Source organism: Muntiacus reevesi, chromosome 14 (assembly GCF_963930625.1).
Source record: "Muntiacus reevesi chromosome 14, mMunRee1.1, whole genome shotgun sequence".
Classification (NCBI taxonomy): Eukaryota; Metazoa; Chordata; class Mammalia; order Artiodactyla; family Cervidae; genus Muntiacus; species Muntiacus reevesi.
The window spans coordinates 29648469-29674228 of NC_089262.1; the positions used below are offsets into that span (position 1 = coordinate 29648469).

At 43.2% G+C, this 25760-nt stretch overlaps 1 protein-coding gene across 1 annotated transcript in view; it reads right to left on the minus strand.

The window, feature by feature from the left end:
• The window catches only part of ADAMTS12 (ADAM metallopeptidase with thrombospondin type 1 motif 12), a 377986-nt gene that overhangs the window by 220342 nt on the left and 131884 nt on the right, over positions 1–25760 (minus strand). Inside the window, exon 3 of the mRNA XM_065905225.1 lies at positions 21237–21387. Within this exon, the coding sequence (XP_065761297.1) occupies positions 21237–21387 (151 nt within the window). The remainder of the gene's footprint in view (positions 1–21236; positions 21388–25760) is intronic.

The window sequence follows — 25760 nt, forward strand, 5'->3', positions numbered from 1 at the left end:
TCACTGCAGATGGTGACTGCCACCATGAAATTAAAAGACACTTACTCCTGGAAGAAAAGCTATGACAATCTGAGACAGTATATTAAAAAGCAGAGACATTACGTTGCTAGCAAAGTTCTGTCTAGTCAAAGATACGGTTTTTCCAGCAGTCACGTATGGATGTGAGAGCTGGATCATAAAGAAAATTGAGCATTGAAGAATTGATGCTTTTGAACTGTGGTGTTGGAGAGGACTCTTGAGAGTCCCTTGGACTGCAAGGAGATCCAACCAGTCCATCCTAAAGGATATCAGTCCTGAATATTCAGTGAAAGGACTGACTCTGAAGCTGAAGCTCTGGCCACCTGATGTGAAGAGCTGACTCACTAGAAAAGACCCTGATACTGGGAAAGATTAAAGGCGGAAGGAGAAGGGGATGACAGAGGATAAGATGATTGGATGACATCACCGACTTGATGGACATGAGTTTGAGCAAGCTCTGAGAGTTGGAGATGGACAGGGAAACCTGGCGTGCTGCAGTCAAAGGGGTCGCAGAGTCGGACACGACTGAGCAACTGAACGGAACTGATGATATCATTAACCCTACTGATATGTTTTAACACATTCCTAATTGTGACCATGAAAGATAAGCAGCTCTACATAATCCTTTAACTTTGCTTGTTTAGGATAATCTAATTATTTTCCTGATGCCCATGAGCAAGTCTTAGGAATCAGACTGACCTAGATACAAACTCCAACTCCACACTTACTAACTGGAAGATCTCTGACCTGCCTTGGTTTTCTCATCCATAAACAGGAATATTTAAAATGGCCTCAGAATATTACTGTGTCAATTAAATATATGATATCTGTTCCCTGGTAGCTCAGTGGTAAAGAATCCACCTGCAATTCAGGAGCCGCAGGAGACAGGGGTTCAATCTCTGGTTCAGGAAGATCCCCTGGAGGAGGGCACAGCAACCCACTCCAGTATTCTGGCCTGGAGAAGAATCCCATGGAGAGAGGGGTCTGGCAGGCTACAGTCCATGGGGTCGCAAACAGGTGGACGCAACTGAAGCTCTCACGCACGACTGTATAAAATAAATGGCCATTTATTTTTAATCATTGTTATTATGAACTAGTAAACACCAGTTTCCCCTCTACTTATCTTTGTTTTCCTTTACAGTATAGCAAGCATTGAAGAGAACAGGCAAATATACAGAAGCTCCTTGCTGTCTTTTCATCCAATCCCAGGCTTCATTCAGATGTGCTCAGATATGGCCTTTATCTAAGGCCTTGTAAAGGTATGGTTGATAATGAGGCAAGACAGTCACGAAAGGGCAGGTCATGGTGTGCATGTGTACTCAGTCATTATGTCATGTCCTACTCTTTGAGACCCCATGGATTATAGCCCACCAGACTCCTCTGTTCATGGGATTTCCCAGGCAAGAATACTGGAGTAGATTGCCATTCTCTTCTCCAGGGGATCTTCCCAATCCAGGGAACAAACCCACATCTCGTGCATTGGCAGGCAAGCTCTTTACCACTGAGCCAAATTCGCACAGGCCATGGTATCCAGCTTCAAAAGAGGGACCAGTGATGTCTACTAAGATGAGAGGTCAAGTCTTAAGAGGTCATATAAGGCAAAAAGGAGTAAGCGCCTTCTTGAGGACCACAATGGCAAATCCAAAATTAAGGCCAGTTAGGATGGAAGCATGAGTGATAGAAGTAAGATGCTTTGTCCTAGCAGAGGCTGTTCAGCAGCAAGATGCCAGAAATCTAAAGATGGCTTGTGACCCGGACTGAGAAATGTTAAGAATGAATCTTATTAGAATGTGTGCATTCTCTGAACATCAGACAATTTGTTCTTCAATAGAGATGGTGAAAAGGCAAAGGAACCAGAGATCAAATTGCCAATGTCTGTTGGATTATTGAAAAAGGAAGAGAGTTCCAGAAAAACATCTATTTCTACTTTATTGACTATGCCAGAGCCTTTGACTGTGTGGATCACAACAAACTGGAAAATTCTTAAAGAGATGGGAATACCAGACCACCTGACCTGCCTCCTGAGAAATCTGTGTGCAGATCAGGAAGCAACAGTTAGAAGTGGACATGGAACAGACTGGTTCCAAATTGGGAAAGGAGTACATCAAGGCTGGATATTGTTACCCTGCTTGTTTAACTTATATGCAGAGTACAACATGAGAAATGCTGGGCTGGATGAAACATAAGCTGGAATCAAGATTGCTGGGAGAAATATCATAACCTCAGATGTGTAGATGACACCACCCTTATGGCAGAAAGCGAAGAAGAACTAAAGAGCCTGTTGATGAAAGTGAAAGAGGAGAGTGAAAAAGTTGGCTTAAAACTCAACATTCAGAAAACTAACATCATGGCATCTGGTCCCATCACTTCATGGGAAATAGATGGGCAAACAGTGGAAACAGTGGCTGACTTTGTTTTTCTGGGCTCCAAAATCACTGCAGATGGTGATTGCAGCCATGAAATTAAAAGACGTTTCCTTGGAAGAAAAGTTATGACCAACCTAGACAGTATATCAAAAAGCAGAGACATTACTTTGCCTACACAGGTCCTTCTAGTCAAAGCTATGGTTTTTCCAGTAGTCAAGTATGGATATGAGAATTGGACTATAAAGAAAGCTGAGCACCAAAGAACTGATGCTTTTGAACTGTGGTGTTGGAGAGGACTCTTGAGAGTCTCTTGGACTGCAAGGAGATCCAACTAGTCCATCCTAAAGGAAATCAGTCCTGAATATTCATTGGAAGGAGTGATGTTGTAGCTGAAACTCCAATACTTTGGCCACCTGATTTGAAGAACTGACTCATTTGAGAAGACCCTTATGCTGGGAAAGATAGAAGACAGGAGGAGAAGGGGATTACAGAGGATGAATGATTGAATGGCATCACCAACTCAATCGACATGAGTTTGAGTAAACTCCAGGAGTTGGTGATGGACAGGGAGGGCTGATGTGCTGCAGTTGGACCTGACTGAATGACTGAACTGACTGAACTGAAGGGATGGTGAAAAGGTATAACCTCATGGTCCAACTCTGACCTGCTGGTCTTGGCTAAAGCTGCAATTGAGAAATATCCTAGGGTTTCATCCAAGCTGAGCAGGAAAGGATGCTGCGACAAATTAGACGTCTGGCCAGACACCAGAAGAAGCAATGAATGTGCCATACACCCATCATCTCTCCTCTCATTCAAAATCCAATTACAAACCATGAAGAAAATACCAGGAAAAAAGAGGTGAATACTTATCTGATATTAGAATGAGGAGGAACTCTGGAAGCAAAAAAGAAAAGGGAGAAATTGCAAAGAAAAATGTCTAAGCAAAATTCTAACACATTTAGGTATCAAAAATATTAAAAACATAAAAAGCAGAAAAATTTTTTTCACAAATATGACAAAGGTATTATATATTTATATAGGAAGCTTTCTTATGAATTATTAAGAAAAATGCTAATGATCCAATGGAAAATGACAAAAGAACATGGTGAGATGATTCTTAAGGAAGAATTTGAAATGATTCAAAAACTTAGGTTACACACATGCATACTTACATTCAAAGAAACAATAACTAGAGCACTCATGAGATAACCTATCTTATACATAAAATTAGAGAAGGTTAAAGATATACTACTCAAAGCTGGTAAGAATATAAGTAAATAATCATATATTGTTTTAGGAATATAAATTGCCTTTCTGAGAATACTTAAAAATATTTCCAGTAATTCATTAATAGGAATCTAACCTAAGGTACTATTTTTAAATGATGGCAAAATTTATAACACAAGAATAATAATGATACAGAATTTTACAATAACAAAATTTGGGGGAAAAATCTAAAATGTCCAAATTAGAAAATGGTTAAATAAAATTCAACCTATCGAACAGAAGATTTTAATCAATCCTTAAAACTGTTTTGGAATAATTTTCCTATAAAACCTGCCTGAAAAGATTCCAGACAACCTAATTGTGTGTTTCATTACTATAGCATATTATATTTTATCCAATATTAAATTGATTACATCATGTCATATGCCATGACATATAGAAAATGAAATATTAACAAATAACGGTTTATTTTTGGTTGTGTGACTATGAGTAATTTTTATTTTCCTCATTTTATCATTCTATATTTTTCCAGTGAAAAATATTTTTTTATTTTTTCCTTTTATTAGAAAAAATTTTAATTACATTTGATTAAAACTGTCACATGAAAATTTTTCATGCAAACTGATCACAGAAAAGAGTCCTGGCACACAGTGGGTCAGAACAAGTTCTACAGTTACACAGGCCCTTGACACCTTTAACTACATGAGCTTGGGCAAGTCACTTACCCTTTCCAAGCCTCAGTTTTCTTGTCTGTGAAATGGGAATAGTAATAGCACCTACTCAAAAGACAGCTGTGAGTCCTGAGTAAGAGATACTCCCAAGTGGTTAGTATTGCTTCTGGCCTATAGGAGGTACTTCAATACCAGTTACTAGCTGGTCTGAAGGGAACTGATCATCAGTTTTAGATGGATGTATTCAGCCAGTGAAAGCAGCTGTGCGCCCTGGGTCCTTACACTCCGAATACAAAGCTCAGCGCTGTGCTTGGTGGAAGCCCGGCTGGCTTTGTGGTTGGCCACAAGAATCTATGTGAGCTGGAGTTTCCTGGCACCATCAATGCCATTTCCTAAACCATCCTTCCACATGTAGTCAAGGAGACACGTCAGCAAGACACTGCTTCTCCCAGCCCCCCTCCCAGAGACCAGCACTTCCTGAGCTCTTCATCCTCTCTGACTCACAGACACTGAGCCATGTGAGGACCATGTGCATTTTGCAGCTGAAGACAATGAGGCTCCAAGAGCTTCAGAAATTTGTCTCAAATCACAGAGTGGCTCAGAGATTTCACACGCACATCACTGTGATGTTAAAGCCTGGACTCTTCCACCACCAACACACACACACACACACACACACACACACACACACACACACACACAGAGTCACCTCTTAACATCAGGATGCCTCCAAGGATGGCTGGAGCAGTCAGGCAGGGATGCACCCCCTGAGCAGTGGCCAGCCACTGCTGGACAGCGGACAGCAGAAAGGCCCCATTTCCTCCTTTCTTTCCTCCATTCTGTAACCAAGGGATGTGTTCCTGCCTCTTCTCCTGGCAACCAGAGAGCAACACCCCTCTGTTTCTCGAGTGAAGTAGCCATCACCCTGCCACTCTTGGGGCTCTGGCGAAAGCAGGCAAAGGGGGACCCCACCCCCCAGCAACCTGGGCTCTGCCTGAGCTGCTCAAAATGCTTCCAGGTCAGAGGTGAGGACACAGCCGTGCAAAGCTGGCCCTCGGGAATCACAGCAGAGGATGGAGGCCCAAAGTCCCCGAGGGAGCAGCAACATCAGCCAGAAACCACAGCTGACCAAGAGAGCTTTCTGCTTCTCCTGACTTTAACCGGCTTGAGACTGTCACCATATGTTTTTGAATAATAGCTACAAATTTTAAAAAAATCCTAACAAGAGCAGCAGCTAACATGTAGTACATATTCAATTCACTGTGCTAAAACATATAGCTTTTAAAATTCCTTACAACTACCCAAGAGTGATTTTTATGAGCCTAAATTTCCTGATAGTGATTCGTGACGACAGTATGCAAGCTTACGTCCAGGGTGGATTAGGACGTGGGACCCTACTCTGAAGAATGAAGAATCCCAGAGGCCTGACCGCAAGGGTGCTGATGCCAAAAGAGGGGGAAAGGGCTGGGAGGGCACTTCCTTGGAAGAAAGAACAGCTGGGTTATCTGGTCAGGGCTGGAGACATGCCCAGAGCCTGACTGGAGGAAGTGGGGCCTGGAGCCCTCAGCAATCAATTTCTAGACCAGTATCTGAATTTCTCCAGGCCTACCCTGCTGCAAGGCACCTTGATGAGTTCTACTAAAATCTCAGATCTCTGGTAAGTTCTTCTTGATTTTTAACTGACCTGAGACCTAAACAATAAATTTGAAAGAACCACTAAAATGCACTAAGCATTTACTTTAATATGTCATACTTGCTTATCTCTTTTAATTCTTACAGCCACCCTCCCTGTTGAAGAAACCCAGGCACACGGAGGTTAAGTAATTTGACCCAGGTCCCTCCTTTTTTTAAGGAATAAATCAATGAACTCATGAATGATAGCCCTATCAGTCTCCATCAGTGGTTCTTAAAATGTTAGCTTGCATCAGAACTGTCCAGAGGGCCAGTTAAAACACAGATGTGGGGGCCCCACTCTCAGAGTTTCTGATTCAGTAAACCTGGAGTGATGTCTGAGGGTGTGACTTTCCAACAAGCTCCCAGGTGATGCTAATGCTCCTGGTCCAGGGACCACTCTTAGGGTCTTGACAAGAAGTCAGAAAAATTTTTTTATGAACGGGCCAGTAAATAAATGCTTTAGGCTTTGAGATCAAGGAGCAAAATCAAGCTCATTATCTGAGTACTCATATGACCATTTTAAATGCAACCATTGAAAAATGTAAAATCTATTCTTAGCTTTTATAACAAATTTGAGCTAGCGTGTGTACTCAGTCACTTCAGTTGTATCCAACTCTTTGTGACCCCATGGACTGTAACCTGCCAAGCTCCTCTGTCCATGGAATTCTCTGGGCAAGAATACTAGAGTGGGTTGCCATTTCCTCCTCCAGGGGATTTCCCCAACCCAGGGATTGAACCTGCATCTCTTTTGTCTCCTGCATTGACAGGCAGGTTCTTTACCACTAGTGCCACCTGGGAAGCTCAATTTGACCTAGTTCAGTTCAGTTCAGTCGCTCAGTCGCGTCCGACTCTTTGTGACCCCATGAATCACAGCACACCAGATCTCCCTGTCCATCACCAACTCCTGGAGTCCACCCAAACCCATGTCCATCGAGTTGGTGATGCCATCCAACCATCTCATCTCCTGTTGTCCCCTTCTCCTCCTGCCCCCAATCTTTCTCAGCATCACGGTCTTTTCAAATGAGTCAGCTCTTTGCATCAGGTAGCCAAAGTACTGAAGTTTCAGTTTCAACATCAGTCCTTCCAATGAACACTCAGGACTGATCTCCTTTAGGATGGACTGGCTGGATCTCCTTGCAGTCCAAGGGACTCTCAAGAGTCTTCTCCAACACCACAGTTCAAAAGCATCAATTCTTCAGCGCTCAGCTTTTTTCATAGTCCAACTCTTACATCCATACATGACCACTGGAAAAACCATAGCCTTGACTAGATGGACCTTTGTTGGCAAAGTAATGTCTCTACTTTTTAATATGCTGTGTAGGTTGGTCATAACTTTCCTTCCAAGGAGTAAGCATCTTTTAATTTCATGGCTGCAATCACCATCTACAGTGATTTCGGAGCCCAGAAAAATAAAGTCAGCCACTGTTTGCCCATCTATTTGCCATGAAGTGATTGGACCGGATGCCATGATCTTAGTTTTCTGAATGTTGAGCTTTAAGCCAACTTTTTCACTCTCCTTTTTCACCAGGAGGCTCTTTAGTTCTTCTTCACTTTCTGCCATAAGGGTGGTGTCATCTACATATCTGAGGTTATTGATATTTGACCTAGACTCTAGACTAATTTCTGGTCTTGGTCCCTCTGTGCCCCACCCCACACCTGTTTCCTTCTTAAGATCCCTTCTGCCCAGTGGCCTCATGAGGAAAGTGCACCTTACTTTCAATGATAATAAAGACATCCAAATTAATGTAATCTGCTTTGAAAGCATACCACTCTTTGCATATTTCAGATAATCTCAAAGCAGAAGATCTTGTACTAAGGTTTTGAGGTTTTACCATACTTATGAAGATCTATCCATGTTCTGAATTTTTGTGTTCATGGGCTTCTCATTTATTGAGCACCCACTTTTGTCCTTGGAGTTTACAATCAGGGGAAGAAAGCCTAAGCCCCAGGCAGAGACCACCTTTCCATTCAACCCCCTCCCCAGAAGTTCATGAAATTGGTGGTGCGGAGGACATTCCAATAATGACACTTGGCTACTGATAGGTTTTCCAATGATAACCTTGAGGACCCCTTCACTCCCACATGATCAGAGACGTGTAAACAATTCCTGAACTCCATCCAGTTAGAACATGACTCAAAGCAGATCTCTATGCTGAGCCCTCCTGGGGAATAACAAAGTAAGCAGTACAGCTTTCCCTGACATGCCTGGAGAGCTCTGCAAAACGGAGAAATCCAGCTTCAAAGGTCTCCAGTGAGGTCTCAGCGGGCTGTCAGCATCTTCCCCACAAGTTCAGTCTGCATGCTGGTTTGAACGCTTTCTCACTGTGAAAACATCCTGTATCGTGCCCCACTGCATGGGACTAAAATGCTAATGCCAGCACTATGCATGCCCCTCAGCGTTCCAGGAAAGAGTGAGATTAAGGGAACGACAGAGGGAAAAAAGCGAGTGTATTAAGTACTGTATTTCAGTACCCACACTCTCTTGGCTACTAGTCAGAATCCAATGGCACGTGTGCTCCATGCTTTGCAGTCTTTTACAAATGGGCACCCAATGTGGGAAGCAGAGGGATAAGAAGTCTCCTGCAGATGAGAGGAACTGGGCTCTCGAGGGTGATGATCTCACCAGTGGTACTTGTGTGCTCAGTCATGTCCGATTCTTTGTGGCTCTATGGACTGTAACCCGCCAGGCTCCTCTGTCCATGGGACTCTCTAGGCAAGAATACTGGAGTGGGTTGTCATTTCCTTCTCCAGGGAGACTCTGTCAAATATTGGCCAGTCGCCTTCCTTCATTCAGGTCCATAAGCCCTCTTCCCAAAGCTTGGGGAAGCTTCCCAAAGTTTATGTGTTGGAAGTCAAGATTTTTTGCAATTATAAATGTAATTTGGAAAGTAGAAAGGTGGTTTCCAGGAGTGGGGGGCAGGGGTAGAGGAAATAGGGAGCCATTGTTTACTGGGAGTTTCAGTTTTGCAAGAGGAAAGAGTTCTAGAAATTGATCACACAACCATATGAATACACATTAACAGTATTGAATTGCATGCTTAAAAACAATGTTTTATGTCATTTTGCCACAATTTTATAATAAAGCAATTTGTATCATATGAGCTGAGCATTCCTACTAGGGTCGAGGGTAGTACCCTGAAATAAATATGTGGATTCTTCTGCAATGAAATGTACAGCTCTCACTGATTAGGATATATGAAAATCATACAGTCTCACATCAATGCAGGTCATTTTGCGAATTAATTGTCAAACTGCCAAATATTCACTAAAAGACTTTTGGGTTTCAGCAGTCTATGGAATTTGGAATGGTAGGTCCGGAACTGTGAGTCTATAGCTCCCACTGACCCACCCTACCCCACACCTCAGGATGAAATGTTCATTATCCACAGTTCACAGATGAGAAAATAGAAACAGGATACAGCATGAGTAGGAAAACAGCCACTGGCCAAAGGCCTGCTGACTTGTGGAAACGCAAACTTGCCTGGTTCCACTGCTGAGGCTTCACCTTGACCCTAGGCTAACGTGGACACAGACATGGTCAACAAAGCATGGGAGTCTGAAAGAAGTACTTTGAAATTCAAAAGAGATGCCAAAGAATATATCCTGATATGGTGCTAGTGGAAGGTGTATGAGATGGAGCCACTGGGGTTTGGCCACTGGCCACGACTTGCACTCTCACCAGCCCAATTCATGTCCCTCTCAGAGGCAGAAACATGAGCAGGACAGACCTCTGCGCTGTCTCTGGGAACTGTCCTTTGATCTTTTGTTTCTCAGGCCTGAGGTAAGGAACACTGCTGATCAGTAAGCTCTTCTCCCCTTTTCCACAACACTAATCACTTGCTTTCGACTGGGGCTGTTCCCCAGAAATAGAAACCATGCAAATTAGAAACGCCTTTGATTCTCTCAACCTGGTGCATCTCCTGCATATTCCTAGGAGAAATGAGGCCAAAGGAGATCTGAAGCCTGACAGAGCTAACGAGAAAAAAGCATCTTGTTCTCATGTCTCACGGCTGAGGTTAGCCCTTGGTTTGGGGATGCTCCATAACTGCAGATACTGTATCAACCGGTCTTCACTGCAGCAGCTCTGAGCTGATAGCAGGCTTGCACTGACCACTGTTGGCCTTCCGCACATTCTCACGGAATCACCAGGAATCACTGCAGATGTCACATCAGAGCGCTGAACAGCCTGAGGAGGGATGGTCCTCAGTGTCTCAGTGTTCGCTAACCCTGCTGGCAGAAAGCACCAAAGGGCCAAAGTTTGGGGTTCCAGAGGAGATGGGGAGAAGGGCTCTTGTTCAGTCACTCAGTCATGCCTGACTCTGCAACCCCACGGACTGCAGCACGCCAGGCTTCCCTGTCCTTCACTATCTCCTGGAGTTTGCTCAAACTCATGAACAGTATGAAATGGGGAGAAGGGCTGACTCCTGAGTAAATGCTTCCTGAGGGTGGAGTGAGGAGGAGGTGGCCTCACAGGTCACAATCCTCTGCCCTTTTCTATGCACCTTCAGCAGCTGGGATCCCTGGGAAGCGTGGCTGCCCTGCTGAGTGTCTGCTGGTGGCATTGATGCCAGCACTGCTCCTCGCACAACTTCTCAGCAAAGGAAGCCTTTCTGCTTAGGGGCATGGACTCTGCCTTCTCTGTTAAATTAAACAAAGAGCTCCTCTGTTGACTGAGAGAAAACACTGGGCTTTCAGCATGGAATCTCTAACGAGAATGGAAATAATGTCCATGAAACCCTGAGTCATCACAGCTGAGCAAGCTGTTCTGGCCTCCTGGAGCCAAAAGTGCATGATGGGTGCATTTAAACACACCTGCACATGCTCACGCACACACATATAACTCAGGCTGAATGTAGATAAAGCATGAGGTCCTCAACTAAGAATAACAGGCCCACTGCATATGACATCAGTTCAGTTCAGTCACTCAGTCGTGTCCAACTCTTTGCAACCCCATGGACTGAAGCATGCCAGGCCTCCCTGTCCATTGCCAACTCTAGAAGTTTACTCAAACCCATGTCCATTGAGTTGGTGATGCCATCCAACCATCTCATCCTCTGTTGTCCCCGTCTCCTCCTGCCTTTAATCTTTCCCAGCATCAGGGTCTTTTCAAACGAGTCAGTTCTTCGCATATTTGACATCACTTAAATATAAATGGGAGCTTCCCACGTGGCACTAATGGTAAAGAACCCACCTGCCAATGCAGGAGATGCAAGAGATTCGGGTTCGATCGCTGGGTCAGGAAGATCCCCTGGAGGAGGAAATAGCAACCCACTCCAGTATTCTTGCATGGAGAAGCCCATGAACAGAGGAGCCTGGCAGGCTATAGTCCGCGGGGTCACAAAAGTCTGACACAACTTAGCGACTAAACCACCACTACAGTAGAGATTAACAACACTGTAAATCAACTGTACTTCAGTAAAGAATATATACATACATATATATGGGAAAAAAAGATCTTCATTGTTTTAAGTGTGAGACACCAATGTGTGCAAACCTCGTGTCATGTTAACCCATACTGGTATGAATGAAGAATGTCAACTTCACTTTGTTTCTTAATAGTACAAGATAGGGGCAGAAACATACTCATGACAAATGAGAGTTAAAAGAATCTGCTAAGATCTTCCAACCCCTTCATCTTAGTGATGAGGAAACGGAGGCCAGGGCTCCTTAACTAATCTAAGTTACAGAAGGACCAGGTGTCACAAAACCTGATTCCCCCAACTCCAGTCCATTTCCAAGTTCTACTGTGAAAAGAGAAAAATGTAAATCTCCTTTGCCTGTATATATGCTGTGCTAATTCACTTCAGTCATGTCTGACTCTTTGTGACGCTATGAACTGTAGCCTGTCAGGCTCCTCTGTCCATGGGGATTCTCCAGGCAAGAATACTGGAGTGGATCACCATGCCCTCCTCCAGGGAATCTTCCGGACCCAGGATCAAACCTTTGTCTCTTACATCTCCTGTACTGGCAGGCAGGTTCTTTACCAGTAGCTCCACCTGGGAAGCCCTGCCTGTAAATGAGCAAAACTAAAAATAATGCTTCATAATAATTGCTTTCTACCTCTGGCTAACTGTGCAGTATATCAAGCATGTCATGAACATGTGTCAGAGTCACTGTAATCTTTTGCAAGCCAACCAATTTTAAATACAGAGCCAGCTATACTTTTTGTAGCTGCTGCTGCTAAATCACGTCAGTCGTGTCCGACTCTGTGCGACCCCATAGACGGCAGGCCACCAGGCTCCTGTCCCTGGGATTCTCCAGGCAAGAATACTGGAGTGGGTTGCCATTTCCTTCTCCAGTGCATGAAAGTGAAAAGTGAAAGTGAAGTCACGCAGTTGTGTCTGACTCTTCGAGACCCCATGGACCCCCTCCTCCATCCATGGATTTCCCAGGCAAGAGTACTACAGTGGGTTGCCACTGCCTTCTCTGATACCTTTTGTAGAGAGCAGCACAAAATGAAAACACAGGGCCCTGGCCAGTGGCAGGAAAACCAATCTTTCCTTCCCACAGCCCACCATCACAACTCACAGCAGAAGGGCGACCCCCCAGGAATTGCAAATACCATGCCGAGATATGTTCAGTACCTGAATGGGAGGTGGTAGAGCAGTCCCTCTCCAAGCCACCACTGGATGGAGAGGAGCACTGTCACCTCACCTCAAGACACTGTGGGATGCACACACCATCCTAAACCCCCTGGCTGTGCGCCCAGGCTCCTGCTGGGGAGCAGAGGGCAGCCAGGGAACACATCCCTCCCCACCCCAGTACTGCCTAGTCACTGCCCCGGTTAGGGTCCCACTAGAAGAGGTGTCAGAGTGCAAAGCAAGAGGCCAGGAGGACTTACTTCAATCTAATTACCTCCTTAAGGATTCTATCTCCAAATACAGTCACATTCTGAGACACTAAGGGTTAGAAGTTCTAAACTTTGACATATGAGTTGTTGTTGTTGTTCAGTCATTCAGTAGGGTCCAACTCTTTCCAATCCCATGGACTGCAGCACTCCAGGCTTCCCCATCCATCCCCAACTCCTGGAGCTTGCTCAAACTCATGTCCATTGAGTCAGTGATGCCATCAACCTTCTCATCCTCTGTCATCCTCTTCTCCTCCTGTCTTCAATCTTTCCCAGCATCAGGGTCCTTTCCAAAGAGCCAGTTCTTCACATCCGGTGGCCAAAGTATTGGAGCTTCAGCATCACTCCCTCCAATGAATATTCAGAATTTATTTCCTTTAGGATTGACTGGTTTGATCTCCTTGCAGTCCAAGGGATTTTCAAGAGCCTTCTCCAGCACCACAATTCAAAAGCATCAATTCTTTGGTGCTCAGTCTTCTTTAAACATATGAGTTGGGGGACACAATTCAATCAATGATGGATACCGACCCTCAAAAGTTGGATATTCTGTAGAAGTGATCTCAGGGAAAACAGTTCACTAAGAATCAATACCCAATCTATGCCTTCTCTCAGAGAGGCCTTCTCTAAGCCCTCTGATCATTCAATTTCCTATTCTAGACATTCTTACAGCCTCAATCTCATACATATTATTTTTATAATTTTTAAGTTCTCCTCCCACTAGATTATATAAGTTTGTGAGAGCAGAATCCAATTATGAATGTCAAGAGCTTTGTCCCTTAGTATCTGGTCCACAGAAAGCAGCAAATTAAAATTTTCTAACTGAAGGAAGGCCAATCAGTGACATACAAACCAATGGAAATAAACACTGGAACCTTCTAATCTTTGGCTTACTGGCCTAGGAAACACCCTGGGGACCCACTTCTTGAGTCTTTGGAGGAGAAAATTTGGAACATAAAGTGCATTTATCATTTTCTCAAATATTTAATTTCAAATCTAACAAGTAAACCTCCTTCTCCATAACAAATTTGTGGCTATTTAACAAGACTCCCCAGAGAAGGCAATGGCACCCCAATCCAGTACTCTTGCCTGGAAAATCCCATGGACAGAGGAGCCTGGTGGGCCACAGTCCATGGGGTCTCGAAGAGTCAGATACAACTGAGAGACTTCACTTTCACTTTTCACTTTCATGCAGTGGAGAAGGAAATTGCAACCCACTCCACTGCTCTTGCCTGGAGAATCCCAGGGACGGGGGAGACTAGTGGGCTGCCATCTATGGGGTCGCACAGAGTCGGACACGACTGAAGTGACGCAGCAGTAGCAGCAAGACTCCCAGCTGCTGCACAGAAATGGGACTGACTGAGTGTATGTGTCTGGAGAGGGGGAATATTTGTTTTCCCAAATGCTGTCATTAATCGAGCTGTGGGACAAACATATAGTTAACATTAATCGCCAGAAGAACACATCTGCCTTGCCTTGGTGACTTGGAACATTCCTGGAATACTGAGACCCCCTAGCCCAGGTAAGATGCATGTCCTGCTCACACCTGCAGGGCCCCATTGAAAACACACATCATGCCTGCATTTAATTGACAAACATTTATCAAATAAACAATTATGCACCAGATATTGGCCTTGGATATGAGTATCTCTGACACTTGGGATGCAAAGATGAGTCTCGTTGTGAAAACAGAATACAATTCACCAGAACAATCATGAATGAAGCTATGACTCACTCATTTATTTACCCACTCATTTATTCAACATTTACCAGGTGCTTACTATGACAGGCTCTGTCCAAGGCAGTGGGGATTCAGCAGAGTTCAAAAGCGAGGAAGTATTTGCTCTCATGGAACTCACATTCTTGTTTTTGGGAGAGATAGATAATAAACAAATAGGTAAAATAACATCAGATGATGAACAAGTGCTATGAAAATAAATAAAGCAGGAGAAACGGCTTACAAAGTGAGAGAGAGAAAGCTATCTTACTTAGTGGTCAAGGAAGGCTTCCTTGATTGTGTGATTTTGAGGAGAGACCTGACTGGCGTGAAAGAATGAGCCATGAAAAGATCTTAGGGATGCGTATTGCAGGCAGAGGGAATATTGAGTGCAAAGCCTCTGGGTGAGCCTATATCCAGGAATGCCTAGGAGGCAGGGAAGGAGAGGCAGAGCTGTAGGAAGGCATATAGATGGCAACCAGAGGCCACAGCAAGATGCAGAGTGAGCTCAAGAAACGGACCCATTAGCCCTGCATGGAGGGGAGAGGCCTCATAAGGAAGGAGCATTTGAAATGAAACTGAAACAATGCCAGCAGTTTGCTTAGTAGACCAGCTGAGAATTTGTCTTCCCACTCTCCGCAGGAAGCTGGAAGCCATGTGTGCTCTAGGTTCAAAGACCAGCCTTCAGCTGCAGATGACTGACCTGGCTGGTCCTCATTGACTCACTCATCTCCCAAGGCATCTGCTCTTCTTGACCTCTACTAAGGAGGCGCACCTAAACATCCCTAGCTGATGGCTCTCTCAGGCCTCCATCTCCACATTCCTGCCAGGATCACTCTTATGTTCACCATTGCATCCCCAGATCTAGAACCTTACCTGGCATGAGGGAGGAGCTCGTTGGGTAAATAAACATCTCTTGCTTTTTCTTATCTATCTTTCCATCCTTTTTTTTCCCCCCAAAACAAGAATTCAAAGTAGCTGCTTTCAGCTACAGCCTCAGGCCACATCTTTGTCTTGTATTTTCCTTTTCAACAGCAAGGTATCGGAGTATCCACTGAACTCCTTCAGGAAGGCATGGGTATTCTCATGGGTTAAACTGGCTCCACAGAGGTAAATATACAAGTATCCAATCATCTGCCAGATGCAGCACAGAAGGTCAGTAAGTTCAATACTTTTGAAGTTCAGCATTTCTGAGTTCCTACCCTGGCCAGGAAGTCTGCCAAATCTTGGGGGTACACCTGTGAATGAGCAGACCTGATTTTGATCCTTGTTGAGCTTATTGCCTAGAGAAGGACACAGACAGACGTTCGTTATATGATAAAGCCCATGGCAGGGCAAGTAGCTGGTGATAACAGTCACAGGAGAGACACCTAATACAACAGAACCTAACACTGTTCTCTTGGCAGTCTAGGTTTTCTAAAGGAAGCTGTGTGTGAGTCCTAGAGATAAATACTTCTGAGGCAGTAAGGCGCTGGGGAGAACGTGTTTCTGAAGAAGGGCTCTAAGTGCAAAGCCTGGAGGCAATGAAAAGCAAAGCTTCTTTGAGATAAACAGTAGTTCAGGATGGCACAGACTATACTTGGAATGACAAGAGATGAAACTGGAGAAACAGGCAAAAGTCACACAGAGAAGGAGATCCTAAAACTCACTTAACAGCTTGGTCTGTATCCTGAGGGCATGCTGGCAGGCTTTTAGCACGGGAAAGAGATGAACTGATTTGCTTTAGAAATATTTCTCTGGCTTCTAATGGGTGAGATCAAGGGTGGGGAGACTTCAGTGATCCAAGTGAAAGCTTACGATGCTGAAGGCAGACATATTTAGAAAACTATTTAGGTAGCAGAAATGACAAGACTCGGTAATGTGTGTTGATTGAAAGCGTGAATCAAAGAAGAAAACCCAGGAGTTTGTTTGCCACACAGACCTTTAAGCTAGAGACTGAGTCGTTCATTTTTTAGGGACAGTACAGACACAGATGTACAGAACAGACTTTTGGACTCTGTGGGAGAAGGCGAGGGTGGGATGTTTCGAGAGAACAGCATCGAAACCTGTATATTATCTAGGGTGAAACAGATCACCAGCCCAGGTTGGGTGCATGAGACAAGTGCTCGGACCTGGTGCACTGGGAAGACCCAGAGGGATCGGGTGGAGAGGGAGGTGGGAGGGGGGAGGGGGGATCAGGATGGGGAATACATGTAAATCCATGGCTGATTCATGTCGATGTATGACAAAAACCACTACAATATTGTAAAGTAACTAGCCTCCAACTAATAAAAAATAAATGAAAAAAAAAAAAAAAAAGAATCAGATTTCTAAGGAAAAAAAAACCTTCTGCTGTATGAGAGAATCACCTTTTAGCTGAACGTGATCCTTTGTTCTTATTGATCCAAATCCCTTTTCCAGCCTAGAATGCACTCCCCAGTATCCTTTGCCTTCCGAATTCTACCCCAACTTGAGCACAGTTCCACTCACTCTGACAACATATGCCCAGCACAGAGCACCTGGAAGAGATTAAATGAACAGATGCCACGCTTCCTAGGGAAGCTGTTTCCTGTTTGGGGAATGGGAATGTATGAACCTGAAATGAGTCAAAAAATTGTCAAGTGCTGAGAAAATGCAAAGAAAGAAACTACCATGATGAGGTCTGGCTAATGAATAAGGGCTTCTGACTGGATAAATAAGTATCTCATCACTACAGAGAAACATTCCTAAAGTGTTAGTGCTCTGAATTCCCACAGTCTTGGTCTTGGGTTTTACTAAGAAAACAAAACTAACCAGGTTACCATTTTATTTTCCCAAAGAAGTATTTCCCCAAGTTCTTTCCAATAATTTTTTCATTCCTTTCACTGGTAAAAGCTAGAAGCACTTTGCCAATCCTCCTATCAGTCCTGAAAGACAGGTCATCAAAAATAAACATCACTTCACTAAAAGAAAAATTAAAACTATTGAATAACAATTAAAAATTTAACTATGTCATAGCAAGGCAAAGTATGGATCACTGTAGAGTAGCTATAATCACATGGCAATCAGGAATTCAAGAAATTCAAGATAAGCCTCAAGCAGGTTGTACCAACCAAGAAAATGTGCTGTTAGCCGAGGAAAATTAACAGTGCATTTTAGACACAACAGAAAGTATGGTGATTGCTTAGATCGTCAACTCACGGAATTTCCATTATATCAGAACAAAACTATAAACAATACCCCCCCAAACACACAATATCAGATTAGTGATCTGATATGCTAATTCCAATGAGCAACTGTTAATGCTATTATAATATTTAACATTTGTACAGACTACTTAGACAGGAACATTTCCAAATGACTTAGATGAGAAATCTACCCAAGACTTCAATATGGTGGACTAGATACTCCAGAAAAATCTCTCCCAGTATTAAGCCTCTAACAAAGTTTACAGCATTTAAAAGGGGGGCTAAAAAATCCTCAGAGGCCATAAATCAAAAAGAAGTCAGCCGAAATTCAGGAGAAAAGTAAAAGATGCAGGGTGATGATCTTTTTTGTGTCAACTCGCCTTGGGTACAGTCTTATTTATTCAGACAAACACTAATCTGGGTGTTACTGTGAAGGCATTTTGCTGTTGTTGTTTAGTTGCCAAGTCATGTCCAACTCTTTGCAACCATACACTGTAGCCACCAGGCTCCTCTGTTCATGGGATTTCCCAGCAAGAATACTGAAGTGGGTTGCCATTTCCTTCTCCAGGGGATCTTCCTGACCCAGGAATCAAACCTGGGTCTCCTGCATTAGCAGGCAGATTCTTTACCGCTGAGCCATCTAAGAAGACTGAACGCATTTTGTAACTATAACTGAAGTCCATAATCAGTTGAATTTAAGATTATTCTTGATAATCTAGTAGGCTGGATTCAATCAGTCAAAAGACCTTAAAGGCAGAGCTGAGACTTCCCAGATGAAGAAATTCTGTCCATGGACAGGTATTTCAGCCTATGGATGAGAGCAGCAGCCTGCCCTTCCTGCCAATTGATTCTGGATTTGCCTAGCCAGCCTCCCCAATATCATGTAAACAATTTCTTGCAAGAAATCTCTTAACAGATACTTGCTATAGATTCTGCTTCCCTGGCTGACCCCTGATTGGTGCGTGGAGCTCCCCTACTTCTGCTCTGGAAAGAAGAGGCAAGTTTAGGACCCCTCTAGGTGAAAAGCCAGATCAGGATCCATTAAGTGAAAAAGTGAACCCAGAAACAAAGAAACAAGTATGCAAACCTAAACTTGGCTCTCTGAGCTTCAACTCTGAGTAGAGGGCGGGAAACTACCCCTGGAGCTTCTACAGCCACAAACCATAGATTTGGGGCCCGACTTCACAATGGAATATGGGTAACTTCACCAGTAAGCAGAGAAAGATACCATTCCACATTCACCAGACTGGCAAAATTTATAAATGAGAATATCAAGTATTAGACAGACTATGTAACAATGGGAACTGCTATATTCACTGCTCCTGAACAACTTTGGAAAGCAATTTTACATCTGGTAAAGTCACAGATGTATATATCCTATGAGACATTGCTTTCATTGCATACTAGCTATATGCCCTGGAAAACCCTATGAGCCTGTGTTCTTAAAAAACTTATACAAGATGATCTGTGCGATATAATGTATAATAGCCCCAAACTGGAAGCAGTTCAGATCCATTCACAGAAGGCCAGTCCAAGTGAAAGTCACATAATGTGAGTGTCTCCAACAGAAAAAAAAGGAATTACAGCTACATGTCCTAGCACAAACACAATGTGGTGGAACACAAAGTCCAATGCATATATTAAGATTTCATTTCCTTTCATGATCTTACCACGTATTTTAAAGATAAAATCTGGACTGGATCTCTGTCCTAAATCCAGGCTGATGCTCTTCAGACCGAGGTCTAATTCTACCCACAACTGTACCCACAGAATCTTGGAGAGCACCAGACATACAGTGTTGGTACCCAACTGACACCCAACAGATACTCGTTGACTAAATGAATAGTTTCTGACCATAAAAACACACGCCAGGAACCAGACCCTGTGTTTCCAGCCTAGTGTCCTGATGTATGAAATCCCAAAACCTGACTTTACTTCCTTGGACCCCTTTCTGCCATAGATGACCCTGCAGCTGTTGTTATCTAATCTGACTCCACTTCCCCAGCTTCCAAAAACCAGACTCCCCCCAGATACTTCCATCTAAGCTCCACTCAAGTCCCAGTATGATATGTTCCCACCAAAAATCCAGAGAAGGGAGCTTGTCAATGTCAATAAAATGAGGCTTTGAAATTTGCTCTAGATTTAATTCCAGCAATCTGTATTTTCCCATCATTTAACACGGAATCCAGAAAGTTGAACAAGAACTTTGACAGGGCTCAGGAAATATAACACTTAAAACAGCAAACAAAACTGGTTAAGCAATTTCAGTTCAAACTGATCAAATTGATAACAAAATAACATCACACTAAAGGTCTGGGTTGATTTCATTGGACCATATTAAAAGAGACTGTAAAATTCCCGAGTATCTTTCTATTTGGGAAATAAACATAAGTGAAGGGACACATTTTAGGGGAAAGTGATTCACTTTCTCTCCTGAAGTCCTAGAATACTTTTAAACTACATCTTTTTATTCAATATCTGGGGTGTTCCTGCTCTGAACATTACAAAGATAGAATACTTTCCACAAGAAAAGCTGATCTTTCTCGAGATAATCATAGTAATTCGATCTGGCAGCACCGATCTCCCTAAGCACAAGGTATACCTTAATGTGGGTTAATGACAAGGCTAGTGTCAGTGAATTCCAGGGTAACACGGTACAAGATCACTGCAATTATCTGGCTCAGAGAGACCAGCACATTTCAATATGCCAAGATTTTAAAATTCCAAATGTCAAGCATACTTTGAGAATAATTGCCAGCACATTAACTTATTCTGCAGTCTCTAGCTGTCATGTAAATACTGCCTTTCGCTTACTGTCTTAGGAAAGGAGATAGTCACAAAGAACTGACACTTCCTCCACATCTAGAAGCCTCACATTTCTTTTCTTTTTATCAGTGTAATGTGGACTGGATGCACTCTACATTCTAGATTCATCTGTGTGGCTACAAGTCACTCAAAATTTCATTTTAATGATTTACTGAATTTCTACTTTGCACCTATACTATGTTATATACTGTTTGGGGGAGGGAGTTCCTACTCTAATGAAGCTGTGCAAATAGTTGATGGAACAAGATTTATATTCAAGGAAGACTTCAGCCAAAAGAATCTTAGCTGAATTCATTATCTGATAACATGTTGGTATTTTTTCAGTTTCTCTTCACATATCATTATCAGCATCATCAAATATTTAGATCTACCTTGCATATACAGATATGACAAGCTGTCTAGCAATATTCCACATTAATGTGTTATAACATTGCTGATACTGAAAAGCACAGTCTCTAAACTATCTTCCTCTAAGGAATTAAAAAGAGACTTAAAAAAAAATTCAGCATTACTAATATCATATAAATATCATCAACCAATGTGGCAAGGATGTAGGAGATTCCTTTCCCCTTTCCTGTTAAGAATACAGACTTGAGTACAGAGAAGTGAAATGTATAAGGGTACATATTTTCTGGCCACAGAGTGGGGAAGAGAAAACAGATTTGAATAATAACAGGTCACATAAATTAAAAAAAAAAATAGAGCAAAACAAACTCCCCCATCCAGTGAGGAGATTAAGTACAATACCCTTTAATCCACAGGTGGGCTCCTTCATCTCTGGGACGCCTCGCCTCTGCCTCCTGTATACGACGTGTGGGTGGTATTCTCCCTCAGCCAGTGGATATTTTTTGACAGGCTCAATGAAAAAATCTCCATGTGGTAGATGGAAAAATCCGGTCTGTAAATACATGCAAGAAAAAGGTTTTATTTGAATCCATTCTTTATCTGGATAAAGAAAATTCATAAAGTGAAAATTATATAGATAGGATGACCTCTGTAACTCAGAAGACTTTCATAGTCTGCCATTTCATCTCACAGAAGAGCGACACATAAATAATTCAGTGAAATGTCTTCATAGTCATAGTTATTAAATGTTCGGGGGTCATGAACCCTTTGAGACGCTAATGAAAAAAAGTGTACATACACACACACATCCAAAAGTGGCAAACAATTTTTCGGGTTTGTGGATTGCCTCGACCCCTCAAACCCACTGCTGGTTATCTATAAATCTCAAATTAGGAACAGGGCTTCCTGGCTGCTCTGTTATGGAACTTGTAGTTCCTATTTCATGGACATTTGGGGAAACATTGGTCTGTATGTGGGTAGCCCAGCCACATGCTCACATGTGGTTTCATCTTATTTGTTTATTTAGTTTTGACTGCACTGGGTCTTCATTGCTGTGTGCCGGCCTTCTCTCATCATGATGAGCGGAGGCTACTTTCTAATTGCAGCATGCGGGCTTCTCATTGCTATGGCTTCTCTCTCTTGTTGCAGAGCATAGGTTCTAGGGTGTGAGGGCTTCGGTAGTTGTGGAGTATGGGCTCTAGGGCTCAGGGTCAATAGCTGTGGTGCACAAGTTTAGTTGCCCCATGGCATGTGAAATCTTTCCAGACCAGGGATCAAACCCACGTCCCCAGCACTGACAGGCAGATTCTCAACCACTGGACCACCAGGCAAGTCCCATGGTGGTTTGACTTGAAGTGTTTAATGCCATTCTGCTCTCAAGAAAACAAAGAAATATAATACTGAGTTCCTGATCCGAGACTTGAGTTTCCAGGAGTCTAAAGCAGGCACTCTCATCTCACAGATGCGGGAATTAACAATAAGTTGGGAAATGATGGGCAACGAGTAACTATTTCTGGAGGTCAGGTCTAGAAGAAGGGTAGTATAGCCGATAACTCTGTCTTCTCTTTGTGAAAGTTTCTGAGTGCCCATTTAAGATATTTAGAAGCTGCTTTGCCAATGACCTCCTATGACAGACAGACTAACTCTCAGGATCTGAGTTCTATGTTGATGAAAAAGATGGCTTGCCGCAGACACCCTGTTTGCAGGATCACAATGGAGTGACCAAGAGTTCATGCTTTGGAATTAGCCTGTGTTCACATTCCAGCTTCTCTACTTTTTAGTTCTGTGATGTGGGACAGATGATTTGCTCAGTTTGAGCTTTCTCAACTGAAAAATGAGGATACCCAAGGGATGCCATGAAGATTAAATGAGTTAATATATGCAAAGGTCCTAGAAAAGGGTATGGCCTACAGTCTCCTCTGTTTTTAGACTCTTTTCAGATGTCAGATTTCATGTTTTTTCATTGTCTTAGGGTCTCCAGAGTCAACATAACAGTTCAATGAATATTGTTTACAAAAATAAACCTGGGAAGTTTGAGGTGAGGACAACGGTGAACAGGTCCCAAAGTTCAACGTTGCTCATCACATCTCAGCAAGCCGGGGCTGCTCTGCTCCGTAGGTGAGTCTGAAGATAAGCTGAGTGCACCCCGTGTCCTCACCCCAGGCTAGGAAGCAAAAGGGGTTCCATGAAGGGAAATGCTCTCTGTTGAACAGGCTTTGACTTTGGGGTCTTTCCAAAATGGTTGCCTCACTGCTGTGACTGTTCAGTCACTAAATCATGTCAGACTCTTTGTGACCCCACGGACTGCAGCACACCAGGCTTCCCTGTCTTTCACTATCTTTCAGGGTTTGCTCAAACTCATGTCCACCGAGTCGGTGATGCCATCCAACCATCTCATCCTCTGTCAGCCCCTTCTCCTCCTGCCCTCAATCTTTCCCAGCATCAGGGACTTTTACAATGAGTCAACTCTTCATACTAGTAATATACCAGATCTGAATATACAAACCTCACACCTTCTTATTTTGATTACTCACTTTTAAATATCTTTGATAATAAGGAGAATACAAAAAAAAATTTACTGAAGTCATAAGGATAGCTGTGTGACCTTGAATAGGTCACTCAACCTGTAAAACGTAGATAATGCCTAGCACCTCACAGGGCTGTGAGGAGGAGCAAATGAACTGAGGCTTATCAAAGTGCCATGCAAACAGCTTTACAAATGCACAGTGATGATATTTTAACTACCAACTCCAATAGCTGACATCTGATTTCAAATTTGCTCACATTTGCTGACAGTTTTTTTGTTTTTTTTTCTCAGCATCTTTCTTTGAGAAAAAAAACCTCTGGGACAGGAAGCATTGACAAGGTCCAGACTGTAAAGCAGCTAAAAACAGACTCATGTAGGGCTGAGATTCGGTTTTATTTCTACTCTGAGGCAAAGACCAGAGACATGAAGAGACAGAGGACCTCTTGCAAATGGAGCTCATTTGTTCCACGAAAATGAAATAGAAGGCAAGGACTCCTCGGGCATGGCTGGTGTGCAGTCCCTTTGTGCTACTTCCATCAAACTAATACTAAAGTCTTTGAAGAAAAAAAAAGTAACATCAACAAGAAGGATGTACTGGTATTTCTCCAGCCTCAAATTTTGGACCCAGGTGGTTCAGAAGAAACAGATGGGACTGCAGTTGAGAATACAATAACTGTTTTACGGGTTACATGAATGAGGGTGCCCAAAAGTCAAATGAGCATTTTCTTAACTGCTTCCTTCCATTTGCATTTTTACACAAGGCCAGTTTTGTCAGCAGGCACCTGGAAATCAGCTACCTCTCCATCCTAAATACTTCGCAGAAGCTGGACGGAGCCCAAGAAAAACTGGGTGATTCATCAGCTGGAGGGGAGGCAGAACATCTGCTCAAAGGAAGGGGGTTGCTGGCCTCAGAACCCCATGTATATTGCAGAGAAGGGAATGGACAGGAGAGGAGATGAAGAGATGCTGCTGGTTCAGGGAGAGTGAGGTGGGAAGATTTTCCAGCTGAACTCTGCATCTCCCTCGCCCTCCAACATATAAACACAGAGCTTTGTACACCTGGTACCCAAGGGGCCACAGTTCACTGATCTCTTCTCGTCTAACCAGAGCTGGGTCACGCTGGAAAATCATACACCCTTTGCATTCCAATAGAAGTAAGCACTGGCTCCATGTTCTCCCTGAAGCTAACTACCCAAGAGGACCACTTTCTCCTGTTGCCAGCTTTGGATCTGAATCAGAGAAGGTGCTCTACATTCCAATCTCCCTTATATAATGCTAACCTCATGCATCTTTTTTCAAAAACTTTTTATTTTATATTGCAGTATAGCCAGTTAACAATGCTGTGATAGTCTCAGGTGGACAGCAAAGGGACTCAGCCATAAATGTATCTGTACTCCCCCAAGGTCTTCCCAGGTGCCTCAGATGGTGAAGAATCTGCCCACCAATGCAGGAGACATAGGTTTGATCCCTGGGTCGGGAAGATTCCCTGGAGGGGGAAATGGCAACCTGCTGTAGTATTTTTGCCTGGAGAATCCCATGGACAGAGGAGCCTGATGGGCTACGTTTATGGGGTCACAAAAGAGTTGGACAAAACTTAGAGACTAAACAAACAAAAAATTCTCCCCCAAACTCCTACAGGCTGCCAGATAACATGAAGCAGTTTCCTGTGCTAAATAGTCAGGCTCTTGTTGGTTATCCACATTAAATATACCAGTGTGTATGTGTCAACTCTCATATCTTTGAAGGAGACCGAGAATGGACCTGAAGAAAAAGTATCCAGTTCTCTTGGGAATTCTCAGATTCCTGAAAGAACCAGGGCAGGATGAGCCCCTGGCAGAAGCCCAAAGAACACGTTTGCCCTTTCACCTCCGTTCACCTCTGTCATCTCTTTCTCCTCTCAGCATCCCAGCATGCCTCTCAGTGTCTTTTGGAAATAAACTCACCTCATTGTTCTAAGTTATAAATGCCTGTGAATGCTTCCTGAGGCTCTCTTCTAAGAATTATTCTAAATAAACTTTATTTTGAAGCACTATAAACATGCAGAAAAATATACAAGTTATAACTGCAAAGTCCCATAGAACTTTCACAGAGGAAACACCTAAATTCAGGAAGAGAAGCTTCTCAGTAGCCAAGAAACTTCCTGCTTCGCTTCTCACTCAATATCACCCCCAAGGGTAACCTTATTCTGATTTCTAACACTAATACACTCATTTTAAACCTTTCCTTAATTCTTTACAGGAAGGGTTACTTGATACGAAAAGTAATAATGTTTACTACGTGCTTGCTAAGTCACTTGTCACATCTGACTCTTTGTGATCCCCTGGACTGTAGCCCATTGGCTCCTCCGTCCACGGGATTCTCCAGGCAAGAATACCGGAGTGAGTTGCTATGCTCTCCTC